We start from the raw sequence: 26,955 nt of genomic DNA on the forward strand, positions 1-26,955 counted from the left end.
GTCCTTGCTCCCGGGTCGCAGGAGTTCTTGCCCATCGGTGTTACCCGTAATGACAGGCGACTGTTGCCTTACTGCTTAACTTCATGTAGTAATCTTTAATAAAGCGACCTTGGCTCTCAGGCTCTGCACTGTTATTTACACCGCCGTTAATGGGGAAGTAGTAACAATTAAAATATGAAAAGCTGAGCACCCCTGTGCTCCCAACGCCTTCGCTCCCGCTCGCTCCTGCTGATTCTGCCGCGTTGGCTCATCTCTATGGTTGTCTAGGACAGTGCCTAGAGCGCCCCCACTGCTCCTCCCGCGTCCGCGCGGCGCTAGCGGAAGTGACGTCACGTCCGGGTCCCACCGCCTGCCGGGATCGAGGCGGAGCGGAGCGGCGCGGGGCCGCCATGTCGACGTCGCTGGGCTCCAACACTTACAACCGGCAGAACTGGGAGGATGCGGTGAGCCCGGGGGGATCCGGCTGGCGGCGGAGGGCCGTGCTGTGGGACTGGGGACTGCGGGCTGGGCCGAGGCCACGCGGTGGGGCCCCTAGGGCCGAGGGTGGCTTCTGCTATAGAGCTGGGGAGTGCGGGCCTCGGGAACGTCCTTTGGGTTGGGTGCGTGTGAGGTGGGCGGTGAGAACAGGAGCGGCTGCCCTGCTGCGGTCCTTTAGCCATCAGGGCGTGGGTTGCGGCTTCTCATATGGCTCCTGTGAGCCGGTTCTATGAGCACCTTGCTAAGGCAGGCCGGGTTCGCTCGGCAGGGTGAGCGCAGAGGGTGGTTCCAGTGCTCTTGTGATGATTTGATTGCTCGGTGCACGTTTTGTTTCTTTTTCCTCCGCTTAGGACTTCCCTATTCTGTGCCAGACGTGTCTTGGAGAAAACCCGTACATTCGCATGGTATGTGCTGGTGGCCCTGTGCCCTTCGTTGGGTGCTGATGGCCATACAACTGTTCGGTTTTGAGGGCTCAAGCAAGCTTGGATGCAGGAGGGGATGCTGAGGGCATGCACTGGCTCCTTGTCTGTGCACTGCAGGCTTTACTTCATGCCTTTGTTAGTGCATCACATTGTGGTGGTCGGTGCAGGGTTTAACAATAACTCGGTCCAAAAGCTGAGCAGGATGTCACAGTCTGATGTCTGGAGTGCAGGAAATACCAATAAAGCTTTGGTGCCAGTAAATCACGTGACGTGGGAAGCAACGAGCTGCTGAAATATTAAATAGATGAGCACAATCTCTAAAACCTGCATAACATGAAAATGAGCTGGAGCTGTCTTAGAAAAGCTGCTGACAGTAATTTAAATCCTGCTTTGTTGACCTTGGTTTAATATGTCCAGGATGAGTCAGGCCGTTCCATGCTGCTTTTCTCAGTGCTCAGTCCAGTTACACAGGGCATACCTTTAGATTATCTTTGCCTTGCGTTTCCTTTCCCCAAGTTTGCTGAGAGCTGTTATATTTTTATGGAATGTGACTTTATAGTCCGTATAGATACTTAAAAAATGCTTTGTTTTGGTGTGTTTGCTTTATGCACTTACATCATTTTGATTAGAAATAGCATTAATAATCTGTTTCATGATTGTTTTTCTTTGGTATGTGAGGTGGAGCTCATAATACTTTGTTTTAATGAGTGCTTCTAAAATGAAAATAGGTTGAGAGTTTCTTAGATTATCTTTTTTTGGTCCTGTTTGCCAGGCAAGAGAGATTCTGCTTAAGCACCAAAAGTAGAGGTGAGCGAGTCTAAATGCAGTATGATAAGAGCAGGAACACTGTGCTATAAGTTCAGTGATGACGTTTCATCATTCACTATGTTTTGATATTTCATATTTTCTTTTCTATTTATTTATTATATTTCAGACCAAAGAGAAATATGGAAAAGAATGCAAGGTATGTTTGTTGTCTTTTTGAAGAATGAGCTTCTAAATTGGTGCACATCTGGGAGTAATGTGTATTCAGTGTTTTTTAAAACATCTGCTGGAAAGTGCTTATCTTGGCTAAGAGCTTAACATGTACAAAACTACATGAAGTTTCAGGTGCATCATCTTCACTGTGTTAGTTATTCTTGAATCATAAAATTACTGCTAACAGAGTTAAGATTTGCTCACAGTTATTACAATTATTAGATTGTGCTAAAGTATTTCATGTTTTCTGTTGCAAGTTTGTTTTTACTGCTATGCAGAAGTCACTGGAGTTTAGGTTTTGCTGTCAATCTGTTATTCTTTGCCAGCTAATAATTTGTGTTGGCCATTGTACGAAATAAGGCAGGTTTGTATCTGAGAGAGCAAGAATCATTTGGCATTTTCTTGACTTGAGTTGTCCCTCTGCTCCATTCTCACCCGAGGCAGGGACAAGGCACGTGTTGAGATCTTGCTTCTGTTCCTCAGATACACGTGCAGCAGAAGCAGATGCATTTTTCCAACACATAACACAGAGGGCAGTACTTCCTGTGTCAGTAAGCTCTCGCTGGCTTGCTGCAATTTCATTGACCTCTTAGTTTACTCATAATTGGTAATTTGTCTCTAGTAGCTCCATGCTGACATCATCTGGAATAAAAAATGAATTCTTTCCGTTGAGTAGATCTGCTTTCAGCATTCAGGTTACTTTAATAACTCCAAACCTTCCCAGACCTTCCAAAAGCTTCCTCCTCTCACAGTAAGGCAGCAGATAGCAATCAGCATTATCCTGAGCTCTTCAACTTTTTTTGCCTAGAACTTTGCTGAAGATTTCAGTGAGCCTAGGCGTGTTTGAGTTCTACATTTCCTTGCAGGAACTGCTCTGGTATCTTGGCTGTGGTGCAACAGCAGCTTGCTTGTCTGTCTTTCAGATTTGTGCCAGGCCTTTCACAGTGTTCCGCTGGTGTCCTGGTGTTCGGATGCGTTTCAAGAAAACAGAAGTGTGCCAGACCTGCAGCAAGTTGAAGAATGTCTGTCAAACCTGTCTGCTTGACCTGGAATATGGTGTGTACCACAAAGGGCCGGCTGAGAGAAGCAGCAGCTCTGCTTGCTTCTGAAGTGAAAGCTTCTTAAAATGCGTGCATGACATTGGAGTAGTTGTTTCCAGACTTTGAGAAGAGCAAGTCTTTGTGATCAAATCTCTTCTGAGATTCAGGGGCAGCTTGGTGTGCTTGAGCAGGAGACAAGTTATGTCTGCTTACCCTGAGTTGCAGTAACTATTTTTTTGCTCTTTCAGCTTGTGCTTCATAGGGGTTTTTTGTTTGTTTAATTCTAGGTTTGCCTATTCAAGTCCGGGATGCAGGACTGTCCCTTAAGGATGAAATGCCTAAATCTGATGTCAATAAAGAGTACTACACCCAGAACATGGAGCGAGAGGTGAGAAAGCATCATTGTGAGCATGGTCTTTGTGTTTGGATGCGTACAGGGAGGGAGGGGATCAAACACACTTTCTCCAAAAAAGAATGACCTACGTCATCTTCAAATCATGTGTTTGTTTTCATTCTGCATTACGTGTCAGCACTGTGTGTGTGTGTATATCTGTAATAATCTGTCTGCCTCTTAACTGCTGTGTAGATAGCCAACTCTGATGGCACTAGACCTGTGGGTGCACTAGGAAAAGCTACTTCTACCAGTGACATGCTGTTGAAGCTGGCTCGGACCACTCCTTACTACAAACGTAATCGTCCTCACATCTGTTCCTTCTGGGTAAAAGGGGAATGCAAGAGAGGAGAAGAATGTCCTTACAGGTACACCAACATCTTACATAGTTTCTGTTCACCGTGGTCAGATACGCCTCCCCTTAGGGACTGAAGAACAGGAAGTGCTGCAGTGGGCAGGAGGTGCAGCACTGTGATTGGAGTTGGTGTGAAATTAGCAGTAAGGTGGCGTGCAGCATCCGTGGAAAAGTCCTTGTTGTGACAGGCTCATCTGTGAGGAATTTGCTGCGTAGGTTTGTGGTGTTTTGCCAAAGCAGTGACTGCAGCCCTTCTCTTGCATAGTTCATTTCTTCCCGTCGTGGCGTCAGTCCCCACAATCGCAGGTCTTTGTATTTGAACAAGAGGCCATTTGAAATCCAGCTCTTACGTTTTGTAGTACTGAATGCTTGGCTGTCAGAAGTGCCATTCATTCTGAGCTCCAGGCAGTTGTGCCAGCAGCGTGTTGGTAGCCCCAGTCTGACTTCTTCGGGCTTTTTGTTCCAATGTGACATCTTTCTGTGAGCAGGGCTAAGCGTACAAGCGAGCAGATGGTGTTTAGAGGGGAAAGTAGTGGATGAAGTCATGTCAGCTGCAGCTGTTGCTGGCGTTAAGAAACGCTTTGTTTGCTGAACCCCAGGCATGAGAAGCCTACAGATCCAGACGATCCTCTGGCTGATCAGAATATCAAAGATCGTTACTATGGAATTAACGATCCTGTAGCTGATAAGCTGCTGAAACGAGCATCGACCATGCCTCGACTGGACCCTCCTGATGATAAGACCATCACTACGCTGTACGTTGGAGGGCTTGGAGATACTATCACTGAATCAGATCTCAGGTGTGTTGGTGTGTCTGCTTGTATGTTCTATGCTTTGGGTGCTTCTCACCTTCAAGGGAGGAAATCTGTCCTTCAAGGGGGGCAAAAAAACTGGCTTTCAGTTTTCTTTAATGGGGAACTCGTGGGCAAGTGCAGAGGAGTGCCAGCTTGTTAGAGAACAAATAAACAAGCACATTTCAAGAGCTTTGATTAAGAGAGAAGTCTTAAAGATGAGTCATCTTTCTGAGTTCTTGGGGATAATGTCTTTTATTTTTTACAACAAATTCCACATCTTCTCTCTAGTTAGCTGCTGAGAAAAGCCCTAACCCTTATCCTACACTAAAGCATTTCTTTTATTGTTCCACAATTACATGCAAGAGCAAGTGGCTTGATTTGTACTCACTGCTCTGAACTGGTGATGGAGAAAGGAAAGGATCCGAACATACCTGTTTGGTCACATTTAACTGCTGTTATTCTGTGGCTAAGAGGAACAGGCTTTCATCCTCTCTCATCCTCCCTCCACGCAGAAATCACTTCTACCAGTTTGGGGAGATCCGGACGATAACGGTCGTGCAGAGGCAGCAGTGTGCTTTCATCCAGTTTGCCACCCGACAAGCTGCAGAAGTGGCTGCTGAGAAATCCTTCAACAAGCTCATTGTCAACGGTCGCAGGCTCAATGTCAAGTGGGGAAGGTGAGCACTGGAGTGACACGGAGACACGTTATCACTTTCTCAGTTGCCCTGTGCGTGCTGTCCTCGGGGGCTTGATTCTCAAATAGACAGAACTGTGTGGATCTTTATTTAGTTATGGAATCTGGAGAGCTGCATTGGCTGTTAAGCTGAAGTAGGTAATGAGCTGCTACATAGCTAGGGTTCTCTTACAGTCTGTTCTTTTTTTCTTCTTTTTTTTGCCCAGTAATGGGATCTGGGTTCGAGATAACACAAACTGTGCAGGGAGTTTGCTGGTTGAAGGTCACAGATGAGTTTCTGTGGTTGTGCTTCCTCTCTACATCTTGTAAACAGTATGGCATACTTGGTTCCATACTTGGTTCCAGCCACCTCTGAGTAATTTTTGTTCATTTCTGGCCTGCAGCAGTGGATCTAAATGATGAAATGTGGAACTATGCAGTGTATCTCCTTACCTTGCCTTTTCTCATCCTTGTCCTTTGTGTTTTTTAGGTCCCAGGCAGCGAGAGGTAAAGAGAAGGACAAGGAAGGTACTACAGAATCCGGGATAAAGCTGGAGCCGGTTCCAGGACTTCCCGGAGGTAAGGGAGTAGCTTTCATCTCTGAAGCTGACCTGCCTCCATGGGAAGGGCTGGAGTTAAAGCTCTGCAAGCAGTATCAGCTCAGGACAGTAGAGGCACTGGTGAGCCCAAAGCAGTTACTGACAGTAGGTCTGTGGCAGATCCATCTGGAATGGAAAGTGAGCTTTGTGTAGAAGCAAATTCTTGCTGAAAAAAAGGTTATCATGTGACTGGTGAATGAAAGTCACTCAGCTCCGAGATACTGGCAACACAGAGTGTTCAAGGCTTGATTCATGTTTTTGTAATTCGTTGAGTGTTGTGTGAAGGAAAAACACAAAGCTGGCTTCTGGTGGATAAAAATGGGGGGGTGTTCAGCAGTTCTTCCACAAGGGCACGCTGGTTGTTTCTCCTCCCTAAAGGAAGATGCTTCTGCAGCTCTTGGGATTTCCATAACCACAGTGCGTTTGCTTTTTGTTGTTGTATCCTGCAGCCCTCCCACCTCCTCCAGCTGCAGAAGAGGAGGCTTCTGCAAATTACTTCAATCTACCTCCTAGTGGCCCTCCAGCCGTGGTTAACATCGCCCTGCCGCCGCCTCCTGGCATTGCTCCACCACCACCTCCAGGTACTTGATTCTCCTCTTCAGATGAAGGTGTGGAAATTGGGGTTCCAGCACGGAGGGCTAGAGATGTAGTCCTTGCTCAGCTGGACTGTAACACTGATTTTCCTCATCTCTGATCATGCAATCTAAAACAATTGTATGAAATGAGCCGTCAGCACGCTTTGGTTGAACTGAGCTGCCTGTTGTGGTATGTATTCACTTCCAAGTTTTCAGGCATGTCAGAGATCCCTGTTACTGGTATTCAGATCTGCTCAGGGTATTTGCTGACTGGGTACACGGTGCATTAACCTGAACATCAAAGGGTAATTCTGCAGCTGGTTGAATGCCAGCCTGTGTTTGGCTGTGTCTGTATCTGTCTGAAGACAAGTCTTTTTGTGGGGCATCATGTCTTGTGGATGCAGTTGCTCCACAGCTGAGTAGAAAGCAATTTAGATTGACCTTAGACACACGTGCCAGTCCCCCACCAGCTTTTATCTGCGACTGAGGATGTGTATTGTTTAAGGGTTGCTCCCAGTTTTACTGAAAAGAGAGGAGTGGTTTTGAAGACCTGAGGAATCACAGGACCTCTGTGACGTGCAGCAGTTAGCCAGGTGTTTTCCATCGGTACTCAAACAGCAGCAGGTCCACACTGAGTGCTCTGTTGCTTTGTCTGAACGTGACAGCTGTTTTTTTCCTGCAGGTTTTGGACCACACATGTTCCACGCCATGGGGCCACCGCCTCCCTTCATGAGAGCCCCAGGCCCCATTCACTACCCGTCTCAAGATCCCCAGAGGATGGGTGCCCACGCAGGAAAGCACAGCAGCCCCTAGCACGTCGTGCCACCCTTGTCATTTCAGTAAATGTTATTTTCTAGTTACCATGGTAGTGCCGTATGTTGAGCTGTGGGTGAACTAGAGAAGCCTTATTTCCCTGCTTGCAGACGCTGGGCAAGCTGAGCTCTGTGTCGCTGTTAGCTAATCAGATCGTTAAGACATCACAGATCTTTCATGTAGTGTATAGGGGTGGGGTGGAGGGGGGCAGAAAGGACTGTCAGGTGGGTCTGGGGATCAGATGTATCAGAATTACAGTGCTGTTAGTGTATCCCATTTGCACACTTTTGAAATAAACTTCTGGAAAAACCAGATCGAACCCTTTTCAAGCCCATTTGGTATCTTCAGTCTGAACATTATAGACTGTTTAAATGTGATGAGAGACTTCTCTACGTCAATTAAGTAATGACTTGTTATTCTAATTAGGTATTAATCTTGTACTATTAAGCCAGGACAGAATAAGAGCTGAAAAACAAGCTTATGACATGTGCCAAACTCATGGCTTTGCCTGACAAGTGCCACAGAATTTCTCCTTTTTTTTTGACTTAAAAAAAAAAAAAAGAAAGAAAGAAGCTTTTGGTGCTTTATTTCTAACCCTACCCTGAGCAAGATGAGCAGCAGGCAGCCTGCTGGTAGTGCAGGCATGACCTGGAGTGACAGGTGAGCAGTTTTAACCTAATGAAGGTCCCCAGAGGTTGGGCTTCTGCACCCCTTCAGCTGTCAGCAGTGAAGTACAGCTGCAAACTTGTCCTGTGTATTTTCAGAGCATGTTTCAGGCTTTCAAGGGTTTTGGATGCAGACTTGAACCTGTGAGATGCATACAGTATGTTTCTGATTTGATAAGATATGAAACCTTTCTGTTTTTTTCCTCCAACCATAGCATTTGTCTAGGAGCAGCTGTGTCTTCCATGGAGCCTGCAGTTGAATAAGATGTATGGGCACAGGGCTAGAGAATTTTAAGATGATATGTATGTCTGCTGCTTGTAATGGATCTGTGGGCATTTCTCTGTAAAGCAAAACACGATGGGACCTCTTCTGAAGCCTCATTTGCTTGTTTAAAAAAAAAATACATTAAAATATGTGAATTTTTCAGTACTTTGCTTTGACCCTGGAGCAGGGTGCCTGAGGACTTTGGTTTTATTCAACTGCCACCAAAGCAGCTACGGAGTGTGCTGTAACAGTGAGCACACTGCTGGTTCTCCGCACTGCCCTGTAGCACCGGTGGCACCGGGCGCTGATTGTGCTGAAGGCACGTGGTGCAGTCAGAGGCACAGCCTGCACTTCCCTGGAGGAAGGGCTGAGCTTTGGGCAGAGCTCAGCAGTTTGGCTCTCATCAGGTGAGAGGCAGCGCTGGGGGAGGCTGGGGCACGGTGGTGGGTCAGGAGGGCAGCTGCTGCTGCTGCTGTGGCCCCAGGGTTGCAGGCAGGGCCTATGAGCGCTGCAGACAGAACTCGGGCAAGCTTTACGTGATGGCAATTAATTTATTTTCTAACCAAATCCTCACAGGTAAGCATTTTCTTCAGCTGATGGACAAAGGGAAGAGAGGTGGGTTTAGAACAGGCCAGAAGTTGTGCGTTGCAAGTGTATAATGTTAAAGGAATAGCCTTTTTTTCGTCCCATTTGCTCATCCCCTCGTGCTTCTGTGGGAAAAACAGAAATGCAAGTTTCCTGCCTGTGCGATGCGTTGCTGCAGCAGAACTCCTGTTTGGGATTTCCTCTATGCATCCATGAATCAAAAATATATTTTATCAGTGAGGCAGCTGTTAGCTGCATTTTACACCAAAATTTACTGGTTTAACCACAGTGGTGTAGGAAAAAAAAAAACCACTTTTATCCCAATGCTCCTTTTATCACAGGGTTAAATAAAGGTGACATGAAGAACTTGACAAAAGCAGTTGTAGAAAGCGTTACAGCTTTTTGTTAGCGCTCAGCAGGACTTTTCAGGTGCTGTGGATGGCTGTGCTGGGTGCTGCTGTTAGCTGCACATCCCACTGCCTGTCACTGCTGGGAAAGTTCCTGTAGTCAAATCCTCACTGCTGATGCTCGCATTATGGAGAGGCCCGGGGTTGCAGTAGGGGCACAGCTGTGAGTAGGGGAACAGCATTCCTCCCCGTGGATGCTGAAGCTACTCAGACACCCTGGCAGTAGCATTCAGATCTGTGACCCATGCAGCTCTGCAGTGTGTCTGGTCCAGCAGGGTCTGATCCTTACCAGCTGTATGAGGCCAAGCTGACATAAGCTGATTGAAGAGCTTAATTTGATCTTAAGGCATGCAGATAGGAGGAAGGAGGAGAAAACAACACCTGCAGCTAGCCAGTAGTTTAAGGAAATGGCACAAATTTCCAGCTCTTGACCTTTTCCTCGTCTCCAGGCTGTGCTGTACTTGTGTTGGTAAACAGGCGGCTCACCAGTTCATCATTTGCTTTTGCTGTCCAGCCCCACGTAACTGCATTTAACATGCCCGTGCCTCTGGTGACTTGTTCTGCTGGAGTTTGTCAGCACTCACCTCTCGCTGTCCCGAGCAGAACGGCAGATGAAGAGTTGTCCTTAAGATGGAATTTCTCCGCAAAGACGCCACCTGTCAGAGCAGCTCTGTGTGTCAGCAAGCACTGAGGCTGCTGGGTGCGTTGCAGCTGGTGGTCCTGCCATTTTCCAAAGCACGGGGGGGACAACAGCCTGCTCAGGATTTTTGTGCGGTGACGGCGGTGGGAGCTCACAGGGATCTCCTTGCATCGGCGGTGAGAACTTGGCTGCTCAGCTTAGCGCTAAACGTCCTTGTGACAGTGAGTGGCGTGGGGAGAATTCAAAATGGTCCCAGACCTGAGCTTGTTCAAATCCCATAGAAAAGAATGACAACGCGAGGCCGCTAGCTTGACTTTCACCAAGTGCCAGGCAGGAAGATTTCATCCCCTCTCCCCTGCTGTGCAAAGTACGGTTCACTCTAGCGAGAAAAGCATCCGTGGCGATGGGGAAGGGAGCGTGGGTGCTACAGCTCATCACTCTCAGGCAGAACTCGTGCCCAGCCCTGAGGGACTCTGTTGAAGTTGGGCCTGCGGGCGATCACCTCCAGAATGCTCAGGTCCAGTTCGGCAGGAGGCACGTAGAAGAGGTCGCTGAGCTGGGCTTTGTCGAACGGGGTGGGAGTCCTGTGGCACAAGAGAGGGTGAACTCAGCACTGCAGTAGATGGTGTGCATGTTTTGAAAGCAATGCGTAAAGCAGCTCTGGGAGCCTTAATTCAACAAGCCCAGCAGCACAGCAATAGCTTCCCAGGATGCTCTCGCACTCTGCTTGCTCAGCAGTGTACTTCTGTACAGAGTGAAGCTGCATTCAAGTTTGGGCAGGCCGGGGTAGCGCTTCTTGGTGTGTGAGTGCTCATGGCTGTACTGGGGAGGGAGGGAGGGAGCCTGCTGGTGCATTTACCACAGTCTGTTTTCATGAGATGTGAAAAGGGGTTACGTTAAGAGAGACCCTCTGGTCTACAGACAGCAGCTTGTTCACAGCTAATGCGTTCTGCAGGGGCTGAGGCTCCTCATGCCGCCTCCTGATCGCTCTAGCACATGTTCAGGCAAATGGCTTTCTCCTGGCCCTTGTTCCACCTCGCCTTTTGGGACGGCTCTTGAGCTCTGACTAACAGGAGGAGCAGCGCGGGGGCAAAGAGCTGTCATCCCTTTCTGGAGAAATGTCGAAAGGGAGCGGGGTGAGCAGTGCCAGCCCCCAGAAAGCCAGGAATGTTGGGTTTGGAACACTGCGTTGGGGCTCATCTATCAATAAGGCAGAGCTGGGAGTGTTTGCTTTGGGTAGCGCTGCGTGAACATGAGCAACGTGGCACTGTTTTGCAACAGCGTCCCAGGGAGAAACAAGAGGGGAAAGGTAAATGAGAGGCCGGTTGGGAAGCTGTCTCTGCCCTATTAAGAGTCACTTTCAGAGCTTTGTTTTCACTCTCTCTTAAGGTAGCAAACTTCAGCAAGCTGGCTGAAGGTCTGTGCTTCACAGCATGAAAGCTGAGAAGAAGTCAGTCTGCTTTAAAGCAGTTGCTGTTGAGATAGTGAACTTTGCCTTGCCCCGTGAGCTGTGCTGGGATTCACCAAGCTCAAGGCAAGGCTGCTGGCTTCTCGCGGGCTGCTCTGTTCCAAAAAGCATGTTTTTCTGCAGTTTGGTATTTGATGAACTGAGAAGTGATTTAAAAGCCAACAGCTTGGAAGATCATGACAAGCCCAAGTTGAAAGCATATTGGCTCTCTTGAATCTTCATGCCTCAGTGAAGAATTAGAGGAGGTGGTGAGAGGCTCGGTGTTAAATTAGCATCAATCTGTATTAAATAACAGTTCAAGGCTTTAAATAGAAAGGCAGCATGTGAGAGGGGAGAAATGGTGCAGGGTAAAGCATCATTCAGAAACATGCCCTTGCTTGAGTCTCTGTCCGTAAATAAATACTGAGGCAGGAAGATGGGTAAATGCTGAAAGGAAAGAGCCAAGTGTTTACAGCAGCTCCCTGCTGTTACTGCACCACAGTGCTGGAGGTGAATAGCTGGGAAGCTGTGGGCTGCCTCTACCACCAGATCTCCTGAATGGCCACCAAATGCTGGTAGTTTTTCCTTGGCAGTGCCCGTTCCAGGTGCTAACCTTGCCCCTGCTGTAACTGGGAGGCACGCAGGGGACACAGCAGCTGAGCTTTGCTGGAAGCAGCTACAGAGCACAGAGCTTGCCAGGCTGAGCCACCAGCAGCATGCCTGGAGCCTTCTGTCCCAAACAGGTGTTTGGAAAAGAGCTGGTGACCTCTTAGCACCTTGTGAGAAGATTAACCTTTGCACCCCTGTGCTTCCAGCAGCTGTTTGGCTACCTTAAGAAAATTAGGAGGGAGATTTGGTGCTGCCTGTGCCACTCCTCCACCCAGCTGGGAGCTGAGTCTGACAGAGAACATCAGAGAACCCTTCTCCAGGAATGAGAACAAGCCCTCCAAGCTTCAGCAGGTGTCCCTGAGGGTACCCGATAGGATGGACGGATGGATGGATGGATGGATGGATGGATGGATGGAGGTGCCCCAGGCTGGGGTTGCCCACACCTCATCCAGCCTTACCTGTTGAAGTTTATGAAATCCCCATATGGGAGTTTCATGGGCAGCTGGCTCTCAATGCCCACAGCCTTGTCCTTGTCACCCATGTGTCCATGCCATGGGGAGCGATAGCCCTTGGGAATGGCGGTGACATTGAACTTCTCTGGGGGCACCTCTTTGAGAGGGGTTGAGTACCCTGTGGGGAGAGGGTTACATACGTATAAAAACACTGCTATATTTATATATCCGTAAATCCAAGGGGCTGTGTGGCAACACTGGCTTTCTGCAGACTCCAGGGCACGTGCAGAGCTTGTGGCATATCTGGGATGAGGAGGACCTCTTCACTCCTGGCTGGGGGCTGTCCCCCATGGGCAGGGAGGGAGGGAAGGGAGAGCACAGCATTCAAATCACGTCCTCTGAGGGACGAGCATGGTGCACTGCCCATCTGCCCATCTGTCCTATAGCACTGCATGGAGATCACAACAGGGTCAGATTTGCGATGCAAGCTTACCTGGTGCCAGAGAATCTGGATTGAGGACTTTGATCATGTGCAAGACTTTTTCCGTCTTCTTGGGCACCTCGGGAGGCCCACCATGGGGTGACACAGCCACGTGCAGCTCGGAGTGAAAACTCTGCTGGCCCTCAGCATTCCCAGCCTGTGGGTGGAAGGGTTGGGGGCTCAGCCTGCCCAGCTGCCCAAAACAGGGGAGCGAGGGATGCAAGCAGGAACACTTTGATGCTATCTTTGATGCTGTCTACTCACTGTCCACTCGTTGGCTGCTCCTTCTCCTCTCTCGGTGCCATGTGAGCCAGCTGGCCCGGGGGGCTGCAAGAAAGGGAGGACAGGGCTCAGAGCTGTGCTGCCATCCCCGTGCTGTGAGTGGGATGTTGGACCACGCTGTGCACCCAGCCCAATGAGCCACCTCCTGCAAAAGGTGGGGGACACCACCCCACCCGGAGCCAGGCACACACCTTCCTGTAACCACTGGGGTGCTCAAGGACGAAGCGCTGCATCCGCTTCTGCCGCTGCTGGAAGAGCTGAGAGCCACGGTTGGTGCTCAGGGAGAGCTCCTCCAGCATCACATCCTGTGGTGTGCTCATCTTCTTGCCCAGGTCCAGCTCGGGTGCTGAGGATGTGAGGGGAGAGCACAGATGAGGACCTTGTTGTGAGGATGGGGGTCGCTATCGGGGCTTGGCAGTGTGTGTGCCCTCTGCTTACCATCTCCAGGATCCGGTTTCATGATGGTCATCGCCTGCTGCCACGCTCCTGAGGCAGAGCTGTGGGATGAGGACGACTGCAAGAGAAAGATGGCCCTGGGTGATGGCTGGGCATGGGAAGCTGCTCCCCACAGCAGCACTGGGAATGCTCAGAGCCCCGGGAATGCCCTACATGTGAGCAGAGCTGTGTTTTTGTGTGCCCACCCCAATCTTTGCATCTGTCCCCCCTCCCTCTCACCGCAACCAGAACCCCCTTGGGAAGCCTGGAGTTATCCTGTGTCTGATTTCCTTTTTGTCTTCCTTTAGGGCAGAAATATGCCCAGCACTGCCTGCAGCAAGGCGTCCTTACCCCCGAGCCCCACTGGGAGCAGCACTGTGGGACCTGGCTGTTCCCACCCTTCGCCTCAGCAGAACTATTTTCAGCTGCTGGCTGCAGGATCTGCAACTCTGACCCCTCAGGGCGAGGAACCGAGGAGCCCAGCCTGTGTGTGAGGGGGATTCAGGTTGTCCCCTTCCCCTAGGAGCCCTGGGCAGCTCCGGGTCCCCCCAGGTTGTGGCTGCATGGTGCATGGCACGTGGTTCTTTGCCAGTTCTGGCTCCAACGTTGCCCATCCTCAGCTGGCAGCAGCGGGAGGAACAGGGAACCGCTCATTCCTCTGCAAACCTTTTCCTGGCCCTGTCTGCTGCGTCCCATTAGGGGGACCACACCAGGACCCCAAGGCTGGGCTGTCCCCAAGCCTTGTGCACCCACCCGTCCCTTGGCCCGAGCGCAGCACCTCAATCCCCTACCTGGCCAGAGGATTCCTTGTCGTAGCAGGAGCTGAGGATGCCCTGTGGTTGCACTGTGTACAAAGACACAGTATGGCTTCAGCCAGCAGTGTTGGGTGGCCCCAGCTGGCACCCTGAGCTTCTGCTGCTCGCCCCTTGCTGGGCTTTGGCCGGGATGCCGAGGTCCGGCTGCGGAGCAACGGTTATTTCTGGCTGAGAAAGGGGCGGAGCGGGGCTGAGCCTTGGGGACAGGGATGGTGCCACCCCAGCACTGAGCGGGGCTGAGCCTTGGGGACAGACCCCAGGCAAGGGTGGTGGCTGTGAGCAGGAGGTGACTGCGTGCACTCAGGCACCTGGGGACGGTCGGAAGCAGGCAGGCAGGCGGGTGGGATAGCGGCAGTTTATTTCTGAGCTGGCAATACATGTGCGTGGCGCAGGCGTGGCGCGGTGGCTGCAGAACCCAGGGGACAAAGATGCTTGCTACCACAGTGTGTCCCAGGGGAAGGGATAGGGGGACAGGGGCTCCCCTAAGAGGCACTGTGCCCTGGTACCACCCCCCCTTTTCCTTTGCTGCTCTCGCTGGTGCCAGGGCTGCACCCTCCCGGTTCCCTGAAGTTGCCGCCTTAGCTCTCCCTGCCTCACTCCCCAGGCTCTGCCCCATAACTGTGCCCATTCCGTTGCCCCCTCTCCCCATCACTTACCATTGCTGCTGTGCTCCAGGGAGCTCAGCCTCTTGCAGGGAAGCTCCCATGTAGACACTGACCTGTCCCTAAACCCTCACACTTGCATCCACACCTCCTCCCAGCCTTCTGCAACCTGCACTTCTGCCTTCTGCATGCCTTCATCTCCCCCCGTTGCACTACCCTCTGTCCCTACCATGTCCCTCCATAGGGACAGGGATGGGGACAATGATGGGGGTTGGCGCTGGCCCCCTCTGCCCGGGCAGTGGGAGGCAACATGTCCATCGTCCCCTTGGCATGGCAATAAATAACTCTGGATATCTTCGTTATCACTAAGGAAGAATTTAGGGGACATTCCTTCAGGAGGGGATCAAAAGTAAAAAAAGAAAAAAAAAAACATAAAAGCGAGGAAGATTTGGAGGTGGGGAGGATAAAATATTCACTTCTCCTCCCCCAAAATCTGGTTTCAATTGAAAGCAGCCGGGCTGCCAAGCAGGGCTGGGCAGGGTGCCCCAACTGTGCTGTGCCACCCCCAGAAAGCTGAGCTGTGGGGTGCCGGGCTGTGCCCCCCCAGCACTGTGCACAGGGATGGTTCCACTGCCAGCTGCCCTGTGCCCAGTGCTGAGCACGCAGTCCTGCCCCGAAAGGTTAGGGTGGTAAAAATAGCTCTGAGCCACGGGGCTGTGGGCAGGCAGGAGGTGTCTGACCCCGGAGATACGTTGATAGGGACGAGGCCACCCCGTGCACCCCCAGCCCAGAGCCTCTCCCTGCCTGGGGACCAGCACCGAGGGCGTTGTCACCCATCCCACGGGTAGCACCGCGGGGGCTGCCCCGTCCCCAAGCGGTGTGCGTAGCTGGGGCTGCTCTAGGAAGTGCAGGGGGCCCCCGACGGTAGCCCCCCCGCTTTCAGCCTCAGGCTCCCGCTCCAGCCCCGCGGACACAGGTTGAAGCTGTGGATGCCCGGGCTCTTGGTTCCCGAATCTTCGGAGTCGATGGAGACGTCCGAGTCCGTCGGGGACCGGGAGCTGTAGCGCTTGGCCGGGGAGCGTGCGCCCACCACCGGCGATGGCAAAGGGCTCTTTGGGGTGGGGGACGGCCCGGCCGGGCTGGGTGGCAGCAGAAGCCGGCGGCCCTCTGCCCAGGTGGCTCGGGACACCCCGGGGGAGGCACAGGGCCCCTCTGTGAGGGGCGATTTGTGCGACGGCGAGGGGCTGCCCGGCGCAGCCAGTACGCTGCGGGCCCGCTGCGGGGCAGCGGCTTTGCACCCCTGCGGCAAACCGGGGGGAACCACGGCCGGGGGGGTGAAGGGACGGGAGCCTTCCGGCCCCAGGGGTTTGGGAGAGGAGCTCTTCCTGCGGGCCGCGTTGATGATGTTCCTGGCGAGCCGCGCTTGCATCTGGCGGCTGGCGCGGGGCTCGGCGTCCTGCCGCTGCGGGGACAGAGAGCGCTCGCTCCAGGGCGGGGACCGGGGCGGCCCCTGCTCCAGCTCGGGCACCGAGACGGGGCTGGCCCAGCCGTCCTGGCTGCCCTGGTGCCGCGCCAGCCGCGGGGTCCAGGTGGGCGAGGCGGGGAGGGACGGCCGCCTTTCCTGCGGGGACAGAGAGTGCGTTAGAGTCCCCCGACACTGCTTGGAGACCTAGCAGCGGTGACGGGGAATAAGGGTGAGAGGGGAGCAACTCTAATGTTCCCTCCCAAGGGGCTTTTTTTGGAGACAGAAGCAAAGTTCCATTGGTGTGGGCACGCGGGGACACCTCTGCCCTGCGCTGCTGCCACTGCCCATGTAGATGGGGCTATTATTGAGCCACGGAGGGAGGCCAAGCCACAGTCCATCACTCTTACCCAAATACAGAATCACAGAATGGCTTGGGTTGGAAGGGACCTTAAAGATCATCTGTTTCCATGCATGATCCAGGGTCTCACTATGTGCTGATTCACCAGAGCCCCCGGTGCCAAGCTTTGCCGCCCCGCAGCTCCTCCTGAGCCAGCAGGAAAGAGAAAAGACAGGTTTGATAGTGCACGTGAGTGTATTGAGAAAGAGGAAGGGGGAAAAATGCAGGAGAAATAAAAGCACAGTTGAAAGGCAACTTGTTAATGCAGAGAGCAGCAAGAACCCGTGGTACTCCCTGCCTCCACCAGGCACCTCCCTGCCCCAACCTCATCCTCCTGCTGTGCAGGATGGGTTTGGCACGTGCCCATAGGATGTGAGGAAGCCAGCATCTGGGCAAGGGGCACGTCTGCTGGTGCATCCCATGGTCAGAGCTTGAGCTGTCAGGCCCTGCAGATGCCTCCAAAGCTCCAGCACTGAGCCCTGTCCATGCAGTCCCTCAGCTCCTGGCTGTGCCAGCCCTGCTAGCAGCCCACTCCAGCACTGAGCTGCCCAGCTGCAGCAGCATTTGTCAGCTGGCTGCTGCCAGGCTGGATCAGGCAGAGCAGCTGAGAGCCTGGCACAGCACAGCAGCATCAGTCTAAGCAACAAATCACCCCTCTGGACTGGAGGGAGACGAGGGAGCACTGGGATGTACAGGGACCACAGCGTAACCCCAGTGCCACCTGCATGGTGGGGAAGAGGCTTCTCTCTGTGGTGTGGGAGCAAATAGAGACAGATCCCAAAGGTGCAGCAGAAGAGACAGGAGCAGGCACAGTGTGGTGGGAGGGCAGAATGTCCCCTTGGCCACGCTTTGGTTCGGAGATCTGGAAGTGCAGAAGGTGAGAAAAGGATCGAGGCAGAGCCAGAGTGCTCCATAAAGTTTCCAGGCAAGAGAAGAGAGAAAGCCACGGAGGTGCTGCGGGTCAGCCGTGCTCCTGTCCATGCATTTTGCTTTGCAGGCTCGGCCCCATTCGGCACAGACACACAGCTCCCATTGCCCCACTGGGGCTCAGCATCGCGTCCTCACCCCATAGCACTGCCCTAGGGTTGGGCTCTGGGAGCCACTGCGCTACTTCATTTTGTCTTTCAATTTTTCGTCCCCCTTTCACAGGTCGGTTTGGCTTTCTGCACCACCCCCCCTGTGCAATGCTCGAGGGTTTGGCCAGCTGGAGGGGAGCCCAACATCTGCCCGCGTTCGCTCTCTACTTGTAGTAAAAAGAAGGCTTCCACACCTGTGGCTCGATCCCTGCGTTCCTGGTGGAGTAGGAGGGTCGAGGCGCCTGGAAGCCACCCTTGGCTCGAGGGGAGCGCCCGTGGCACGGCGATGCCAGCAGCAGCTCTGCACCACCGCCTCCGGCACCGTGAGGCATGGGCACAGCCCCGGTGCTGCTGGGGAAAAGGCTGGAAGCGGCCCCGTGTGTGGTGGGAGGTTGCCAAATGGGGGACGGAGGCAGCGGGGAGGTGGGGCAGGAGGTGTGCTGTGGGTAGGAGTAAGAGCTGGGAGGTGAGGGTCTGGGTGGTGGCATGGACCTCGCTGGAGCTTTGGATGGGGAGAGGATGAAGAGCGAAGGCTGGAGCTGGTAGGGCTGGTGCTTGGAGAGCTCCACTTCGTTCTCCATCGGGTTGTTGCCGTAGAGAGAGGCAGGGGGGGTTTTGGAGGGCTGGGAGGGACTCCTGGGGGGGTGTCTGGAGACCATGGGTGACAGGCAAGCGTTGGCATCGTACTTCCAGGAGGGAGGCAGCGACATGGTGGGCGATGGGGAGCGCGGCAGCTCGGGCCGGGAGGGAGCCTCGATGATGAACTTCTCCATGCGGGACTGCCGGCGGGCAAAGAGCTCAGCCCCCTTCCCTCTGGCCTCGCTCAGGTTGTGGCTGGGCTGCGGCTTCGGCTTCGGCTTCACCATGGGGGACTTGAGGCAGGAGGACCATGCTGGGGCATCATTGGGCACCGGGAGGGCCTGCGCAGGCCTGGATGCGCTGGTGGGGACAAAGTTGGCAGCTTCAGCCCCCAAAGCAAAGGGCTCATCCTCAGCACCGGGATCCCCATGCTCCTTCTGCTTCTTCCTGATGTCTGCGCTCTGCACCAAATCCAGCAGGTCGGGGTTGGGGCCCAACTTGGGCTTCTCAACAAAGGTGAACATGGACTTCTTGTGGCCCCTACGTGCCGCCGACTCCTCCAGGATGCCCGTTTTGGGCAAGGGGACCACTGCCGCCAGCCCATAACCGGGGCCTGGCAGCGCCTTCTGCTCCCCAGGGGGGTACAGGGTCGAGTAGGTGGGGGGCGAGCGGACCCTGCTGAGCGGGGGTGGGCTGCCCAGCGTCTCTGCATAGGTGGGTGGTGGGGGCTCAGCACCAGGGTCTCGCTCCGGAGGCTGGCTCAGCCCAGGGGGGGTCTGGGTGCCAAACGGCCGCGCCGTGCGGTTCTTCACCGGTTTGGGTTTGGCCAGGGTGAGTTGGACCTCGTAGTACTGCCTGCCCTGAGCCCCGCTCTGTGCCCGTGTGGCTGGGGGAGCCGTCCCTGGGGGTGTGCTGGCCGTCACTGTGGGTATGTTGGGTGTCACCACCGGTGCACTGGATGTCACTATGGGTGGACTTGCTGTCCCCATGGGTGCATCGGCCATTCCCGTGGCTGCCTCGGCCATCCTCATCGGTATGTTGGCTGCCACCATGGGTGTGCTGGCTGTCCCCATTGGCACGCTGGCTGTCACTATATGGGTGCTGGCTGTCCCTATGGGCATGCTGGCTGTCCCAGTGGGAGTACTGGCGGTCACCATGGGGACGCTGGGTGTCCCTGTGGTTATGTTGGCTGACACCATGGGTGTACTGGCTGTCACCACGGCTGTGTTGGCCACTGCCACACCAGTAGGTACGCTGGCTGTCACCATGGGTGCACTAGCTGTCACCACAGGTGTACTAGCCATCCCTATGGGCGTGCTGGCTCTCCTCACGGTCATGTTGGCTGTCACCACAGGCATGGTGACTGTCCCCATGGATACACTGTCTGTCCCCAGAGGTGTGCCGGCTGTCCCCATGGCCATGCTGGCCGTCCCCATGGGTGCACTGGCTGTCACTACAGGCGGACTGGGCAGCTCACCATTCTTCTGCTTAGGAATGCACACGCTCTCTGGTGGGGCAGGAGTGACTACTCTTGTCCCCAAGCTGTCCTGTGTCCCCTGGACCCCTCCCACTTCACTCTCCACCTTCTCCTTGTGCACACCATTGGCAGCAGCCAGTGCCATGTTCTCCTTCAGGTAGATACTCAATGGGACTTGCTGAGCCTCAGTAGGGGACTCCCGGTGAGATGCCACGTCCTCCTTCTCTCCCAGCGTCCCCTGGCTGCCGTGCCCCTCGCCCGTCTCCATGTCCCCTCGCTGTGTCCCCAGGCTCAGCGGCAGCCCCGTGCCATGCCCTGTGCCAGTCCCAGTGAGCCCGTCGATGCGCTGCCTGCGGCGGTGGAAGAGCAGCACGCCCTTGGAGCTGGGGCTGGGTGCCGTGGTGAGCTGTGCCACGATCCTGCGGCTCCGCGCTTTTGCCTCTTTCAGCTCTTTCTCAGAGAGGCTGGAGCTGCGGGAGAGACCTGGGTGAGGAGAGAGAGGAGCAGGGGGTTAGCAGGGCTCAGCCCCTCCTTGGAGTGCCCCCAGCACCCCGAACCCAGGGATGCCTCCCCTCCAGCCCAGCCTTGTTGCAGCTGGGTGCGCTGCCTAGTGCTGCATAGACACGTTCCTGCTGGGAGTAACCTCTGAAGCCCAGAAGACAGCCACCGTGAGGCAGATGGGACCATTCCTCCCACCCAGCAGGGCAGAGGGGAGCGTCCCTGCGTCTCACTCCGCAGGACAGTTTATCTCCCTGGGCTCTGCGCGCTGATCCCAGTGACCGTATTGGAAAGGAATTTCTCAAAAGGCTTCAGGAGGTTTCAGGTTGCAGCTCACAGGATTTCAGCCCGTGGCTCAAACACACACAGGGGCAGGGAAAGCGTCCCCCCAGCCCTCTCCCCACGTGATGATGCACAGCCCCACAAATGCAGGAGAGCGAACCCGGCCTCATCGCTTTGCCATAGGACCGGTGCGTGTGAACCCGGCAAGTACGTGTGCAGCAACACGAGATGGCAGCAGCCGACAGGAGCTGGGCAGGATCCCGACCCGACACGCAGCCCGCAGCAACGCGCCAGCCCCATTCCTTCGGAGCCTATAAAAGTGCTAAAAGCGGCCGGCCGCGCGTCTGTTAACTGCGCTGAAAGTCTTCCGAGAGCCGCCGGGCTCCTCCAGCTCTGGCCAAAAGGTCAGGGCCAAAGCCCTTCCCAAACACCGAGAGGATGTGGAGCTGCCGGGAACGCATTTTCTCGGGGTGAGCCATTTCCTATGAGCGTGCCCTGAAACGCCCATGGCCACTGGGAAGGGCAGTGCCACCAAACAGCCCCCAGCGCCCTTCCTCACGACGGGGTCCACGCATCGTGCCCAGGAACGCTGCCACGAGGGCCCCATCCACACCCGGACAGAGGTGGGTGGCCGATCCCAGCTCCTCTGGGCGCAGGCAGCGTCCATTCCCCTTCCCTTCATGTGTTTTTCATTTTCTTGCCTTCTGTGCTGCTTGGGAGCCTTCCAGGATATTTTAAGCGATGGTTCAGCCTACCAGTGAAGGAAAGGATGAATGACTAAGCCAAATCCTTGCAGAGAGCTCGTGGTGGGGTGAGAAAGCTGCTGCGAGCTGGGCATCCCCTCCCCATCACCCTCCATCCATCCGCCCATCCCTTGTAGTCACATCTGTAGGATGTTTGCAGCCATTCGACCCGCTCATCTCTCGGCCGGCCTGGAGGAACCAACCGGAGAGGAGAAGGATGGACGCGCCAAGCTTTAGGGCGGCCTAGCAGTGGGATTTAGTTGTGCCAAGAGGAGAAAAAGGCAGAAATACCATTGCAAACCCTCCTGGAAGCGACGAGCCCATCCGCAGCGGGCGTTCCAGCTCTCCCCGTCCGCAGCCGGCATTGTTGAATGCGACATTTCTATTTGCTTTGGCGGCGGCACAGAGCGGGGAAGTGGCTTCCTGTGGCCGGGCTGCCTGGAGGGCCGCCAGCCCCGCGGCTCCCGCTCCTCCACTCGCCCTCACCGTAGAGAAGTGGGGAAACGGGGCTGAGGAGCTGTTGGGAAACAAGCCGCAGGCTCCAGATGTCTGCTCATTTCACGCTCCGACCCAAGCATCCTTGGAGGCCGGGGCCGCCTATGAAGCAAAGATCTCAGCAGAGCTGTTCTGGAGCCTCTCCTTCTTGCTACTGCCTTTTAACAGCCACCGGGGGGCTGTGGGGGTGTCCGCAGAGCTGGAGGGATGACTCGGCCTTTGGCCAGGGAAGTCCTGGCTTTGGCTAACTGCTGGCTGAGCCCCACACCAGCACTGGGACCTCACAGAGTGGTCCTGCACAGAACCGGCTTCTGGCCACTGATGGAGCCCCGGCCAAAGCTCAGCTCCAAGGGCTGAGTGGCTCTTCCTTCCTTCCCACGCCGCTCGCCATCGGGCTGCCGTTTGGGAAGGAAACGTCTCCTGCCCCTGAGTGTCCCAGCCTCTTCCAAGAGCAATGAATCAGCCCCACCACCACTCTGACCCCACGGCAAGGACGTCCCTGGGCGCTGTGATCCTGCAGAAGGAGCTGCAGCATCACTGGGATCCTGTGTGTGCAACCAGCCACATGGGCACCTTGAGCATCGTATCAGTGCAGTGCACTTTACCTTGGCCAGAGCAGCCTGTAGCTCTGTACGTATAGATACAGACCTGTACCTATGTACACCTACTGACCTACATAGGCACTTGCTGTATTTCCAGCAACAGCCCCAAAGCTCGATGTTTAACAGCCTCTTCCCAATCTGTCAGCCTTCCCTCTGCTCTCTCCTCCAGAGTGAGGGTGATGAGTGTGATGAAAGGCATTTTCGTAGCCCTCCCTTCCTGGCCAGATGGGAAAAGCCCTCCTTCCAGCTCAGCTCTCCATGCCAACACTGGGTCTCTTCGCACAGGGATGAAGGGTGAAACACATCCGTGGGATTACACAGCAATGACAGAAGACAGTGAGGTGGGGGCTGTCCCTGTGCAGGTCTGGGTGTGACAATGAGATGTCCTGGTAGAGATGGGGGAATTGCATCCCAGCCCCACTCCCGGCTCACACAGGATGCTCAGGTGCATCACAGAGGATGTCACCCCATGCCCAGCACCAGCCCTATAGAGCTGAGGGGCATCCAAGGCCAAGAGAAAGATGACAAACCTCAACTCCACCACCTCTGCACAGACCCCCAGCTGCTCCCAGGCAGTGCTGGGGATGGGGAACCCGCTGTTTGCACCCAAACGCTGAGGGCTTTGGACACGGAGCAGGTTTGGGGCAGGGAAGCCAGCTGGCCCTCTGCCTGAACTACAGCTGTGCGGGGCTTTTTGCAGAGCACACAAACGCACACATTTCAGTCTGCTCTTCCCTCCAGCTCTCAGTTATCCCAAATAATCTGCTGCCAGGAAAACAAGAAGGGTAGCGCAGGCAGGCAGTCTGGCTGGCTAGGAACAATTGACATGCAGAGATTAAAACACAACAATTTTCTGCCTCATTCCCAGCTTCCAGCACTCCTGGTATAAAAGCTCCATGAAGTTTCCATCAGTGCTGGCCCTGCAGACCCCAGAATCCCCAAGCTGAGCAGTGGAGCAGCTCTGTGCTGCCAGGCAGGATCAGAGCACGGGGCCTCTCCTCTGCCAGCAACAAAATCTGGCACAGCGAGAAAATTCGATTCGCTTGCAAGTTCTCCCTGCGCTCCGTCCATGAGGGCTTTGCTGGATTTGGAGCTGGTTTCTCCCCGCTGCCCTGTGCTGCTCCTGGCTCCCAGCCGTGCCTTGGCTGTGCCTGGCCCTCAGCACCCGAACTTGCTCCACTTCTACCTAAAATCACCCCACAAGCGTGGGGCAGCAAGTCATAGGGCTGCCATCTCCCAGTGGAGGCAAAGAGGAGAAGGGGTTGGGGATGGGACCACTGGGAACATCATTGGGTACCGCTTGTGCCCAAGGCAGAGCAAGAAGGGGACCGGTGCAAAGCGGTGGCCCTGGTGTGTCCTTTGCCCGTGGAGAGGAGAGTGCATGAAAGGAGAGATGCAGAGCTGAGAGATGCGATCCGCCCCAACCCACGGACACAGGCACGGGCACGCGTGGGACTCATTTCTATAGAGACAACTGCAGCGCAGCGCACCCCAGTCGGCTCCGCAGCAGGGAACACCCCCGGCACCACGCAGCGCCGGGCACCCCCGGCTCCCCGCAGCCCCAGCTCCTCGCATCCCTCTCAAACACCCCCCCGATCCCTTCACCCTCATGACCCCGCTCCCTGGCCCAGCCTCCAGCCGACCTCCCCGCCGCCCCCCGCTCTCCTCCCGCTTCCCGACTCCGTCTCCCCCGGGCCTCCCGAGCCCCGCTCCTACCCGCGGTGCCGGTGCCGGTGCCGCCGCCGCTCGACTGCACCAGGGGAGGAGGCGGCGGGCAGGAAAGTTGCAGCGGCTCCGCCCTCGGAGCGGGCCCGGGGGGGCGGCGGGCGGGGGCCGGGCGGGCCGGGGCCGCTGGGGGTGCCGCTGCTGGTGCCCGTACCGCCCCGGTACAGCGGATCGCACCGCACCGCGCGGGATGCGGCGGGACGGGGCCACCATCCCGGTAGTGAGGGCGGCTCCGACGGCTCTGCCCTGCTCGTCGCAGCCCGGCTGGATCTGCCCTGAGCAACCGAGAGAGCAGCCCGAGCATCCCTTTACCCATCTGTCAGCACCCCCTAACCCAGCCCCGAGCACCTCCTTACCTTCCTGCCTTCCCGCCAGGAGCACAGTGGGGTCACACTGATCCTGAGCCCCCCAGCACAATGGTGACAGCGCTGGGACCCATCTGCAGCACGCAGAGCCCTGAACGCTGCTGCGCTCCCCCTCTGTCTGCACCCCCGGATGAGCTCCTGGCCTTATTTTTTGCCTTTCTAATTTCCTTTCTTCCTGCTGCTCTTTGCTTTTCTGTGTTTTTCTGGTTTTTGAGGGAGCCCGGTGCTAGCTCAGCATCCCCCAGGGAGCGAAACCTTCTGTTTATTTGCACTCCAGACAGAGAAACCAGTCCTGCCTCCTGCATCTCACTGCTGGTGCCTCTACCCGGGGCTCCCTGAGAGGTGCCAACCCGTTGGGGCCGCTGGGCCGGATTACAGCCAGGAGATGGGGCTGGATGGGGCTGCTGACCCTGCAGGGTGGGTTCAGCAGCGATGCGCTCCCTGTGCCATTCCTGCAGGCATCGAGGCAGGGATGAATGCACCGACTTCAGAAATCGACAGATAAGGAGAAAAGGAGCAGATCCCCAACACCTCTAGGGGATGCTCTTGCAAATACCTCACTGCAAGGGTAGCCCTAATGCTTGGCTTTTACCCCAGCTCCAGAACCAGCCTGGCACCACTGACCCACAGCGTTATTGTAGGGCTGTTGCCAGGGCTTGGGACCCTCAGTGTCATCCTGCCCAGTGGCTCTGGAAAGTCTGACCGTCACGCAGGCAGCGGATGGCAGTGATCTCACTCAAGGGGAGGAGAAAACGGGGCAGACAAACGCTTTCCAGCAAACCTGTTGAGTTACTTTAAATTCCAGGCTGGCAGCAGAACTGCTGGATCGCTGCTCAGGATAGGAAAATGCTGAGCCCGGACAGAGCTGGGCCTGACCTTTCCCACTGCAGATCCACCATCCAAAACAGAGAGAGAAATGGGAAACGCTCTGAGTCCTTCTGCAGCCATGAAACGCGACGCTGCACGGCCACACTGAGCCAAGAGCTTGGCTGAGGTTCCCGCCTCCAAACTGTTATTCCTTCCCAGGGGCTGCTGGAGTGAGGGCGAGCGGTGCCCCAAGATAGATGGGTTTGGGAAAGCCCGTTTGGAGTCCCCAGGGCAAAGGGGCTGCTTTGGGAAAACTACTCTACAACATCACCTGAGGGCTCGTTCCCAGCGGGGATGTGGCACACCTGCCATTGCAGCTGAGATAACAGCTGGTGGGGGGGAAATAGAGCAGTGGAAGTAGGATTTAAAGATGGGTCCCATGGCTGCAGGGAGGAGTGGGAGTCAGCATCTCCCCCTGGGGCTGCTGTAACCCCATCTGGGTGCCTACGCTCGGGTCCCCATGGAAGGCAGGCTGTGAAACAGGGCTCTGGAGCAAAGCAGCGTCAGGGAGCATCGCAGGGAGCGACCAGCCTGAAATAAAGTGCTTAATATCTAAATGGGGGCCTGAAATAGAGATGGCCTGAAGCCACATAGCAGGAGCATCCATGCGGACTCATCTCCCATATGCAGCACAGCTGTGCCATGTTCTGGGTGAGGAGAGATGCCCAAATCCCACAGAGCTCCCCAGGATCTGCCTCCAACCCTGGGGCACCCCTATGCCCTGCTCAGCTCTTGGAGACTGTGGGAACCCCCCTGCTCCTCCCCACCCCTCCTCAGGAATGGCACAGATTCCTCTGATTTTTGAGGGCACTGAGGTCATCCAGAAATAAAAAAGCCCCAGAGCACAGCACCCAATGCCCTGGATGGGAGGAATCCCAACCACACTGTTTGCTGGGGATGCTGCAGCCCCATGACGCTGAGCTGCTTTACAGGAGGAAAAGAGGTCCTTACTTGCTTTCCTGGGCTCACTGGAGGGAGCGATGAGGACGCGCTTGATCTTCACCAACCTCCACTCCTGGCTGGGGTCGTCCATGAGGCTGGCTGCTGTTGGGGGCAGCTGTGGGGCAGGACTGGGGGCACAGAAATCTGAGGAAGCTGCAGGCTCGGTGTTCGTGCTGCCTGTGGGGAGCTCAGGGTCCGGGACGTCCCCGCTGTCGCTCTCCTGTCGCAGCGGTGCCTTCAGCATCCTGCCGGCTTCCTTTCTCCACTCTCAGGGACAATGCTCAGTGACTCCAAAGATCCAACTGGCTGCTCACGGCCTGAGGCCTGGCTCTGCTCTGGAGTTGTCCCCTTCCATCTGAGGAGGAAGCAGGCACAGCCCTCACTCCTCAGTCCCTCGCTCCGTGTCTTCAGAGCAATGTCACCAAGGAGAGTTCTGCGTGTTTTTCTCTTTTCCAGCCCAACAGAGGACCTGTGCAAAGGAAAGGGGAACACTGAGCAATCCAGGTGAAGGATGGGGCACCTCACCCCTCTGCTCCAACCCAGGGCTGTGTTTGGCTCACGCTGATGCTTGCTCAAGGCAGGAGCCCCAGCTCCCACCTCCATCCTGCACCCAGCTCACAAAGCCGGGCCGTGTTTAACC

The 26,955-nt window shown here is 55.3% G+C and overlaps 3 protein-coding genes across 3 annotated transcripts; 1 reads left to right on the forward strand and 2 right to left on the reverse strand.

Moving 5' to 3' along the window:
* Positions 1 to 389: 389 nt before the first annotated feature.
* On the forward strand, positions 390 to 7,117 carry RBM22 (RNA binding motif protein 22; the record flags this gene model as incomplete). Its single annotated transcript, XM_079542414.1, has 11 exons — positions 390 to 443; positions 828 to 881; positions 1,834 to 1,863; positions 2,801 to 2,933; positions 3,205 to 3,305; positions 3,504 to 3,676; positions 4,263 to 4,463; positions 4,970 to 5,134; positions 5,621 to 5,709; positions 6,179 to 6,310; positions 6,987 to 7,117. 11 exons carry the CDS (start codon positions 390 to 392, stop codon positions 7,115 to 7,117), a joined length of 1,263 nt encoding a protein of 420 aa, XP_079398540.1.
* A 2,986-nt stretch (positions 7,118 to 10,103) lies between these two features.
* MYOZ3 (myozenin 3) lies at positions 10,104 to 13,419 on the reverse strand (the record flags this gene model as incomplete). The annotated part of the gene is made up of 6 exons (XM_079542422.1): positions 10,104 to 10,263; positions 12,194 to 12,365; positions 12,681 to 12,825; positions 12,933 to 12,995; positions 13,076 to 13,296; positions 13,389 to 13,419. 6 exons carry the CDS (start codon positions 13,417 to 13,419, stop codon positions 10,104 to 10,106), a joined length of 792 nt encoding a protein of 263 aa, XP_079398548.1.
* A 2,281-nt stretch (positions 13,420 to 15,700) lies between these two features.
* SYNPO (synaptopodin) lies at positions 15,701 to 26,559 on the reverse strand (the record flags this gene model as incomplete). Its single annotated transcript, XM_079542362.1, has 3 exons — positions 15,701 to 16,423; positions 17,935 to 20,279; positions 26,325 to 26,559. 3 exons carry the CDS (start codon positions 26,557 to 26,559, stop codon positions 15,701 to 15,703), a joined length of 3,303 nt encoding a protein of 1,100 aa, XP_079398488.1.
* Between the last annotated feature and the right edge of the window lie 396 nt (positions 26,560 to 26,955).

Source organism: Tetrao urogallus, assembly GCF_951394365.1.
Source record: "Tetrao urogallus genome assembly, chromosome: 14".
Taxonomy (NCBI): domain Eukaryota; kingdom Metazoa; phylum Chordata; class Aves; order Galliformes; family Phasianidae; genus Tetrao; species Tetrao urogallus.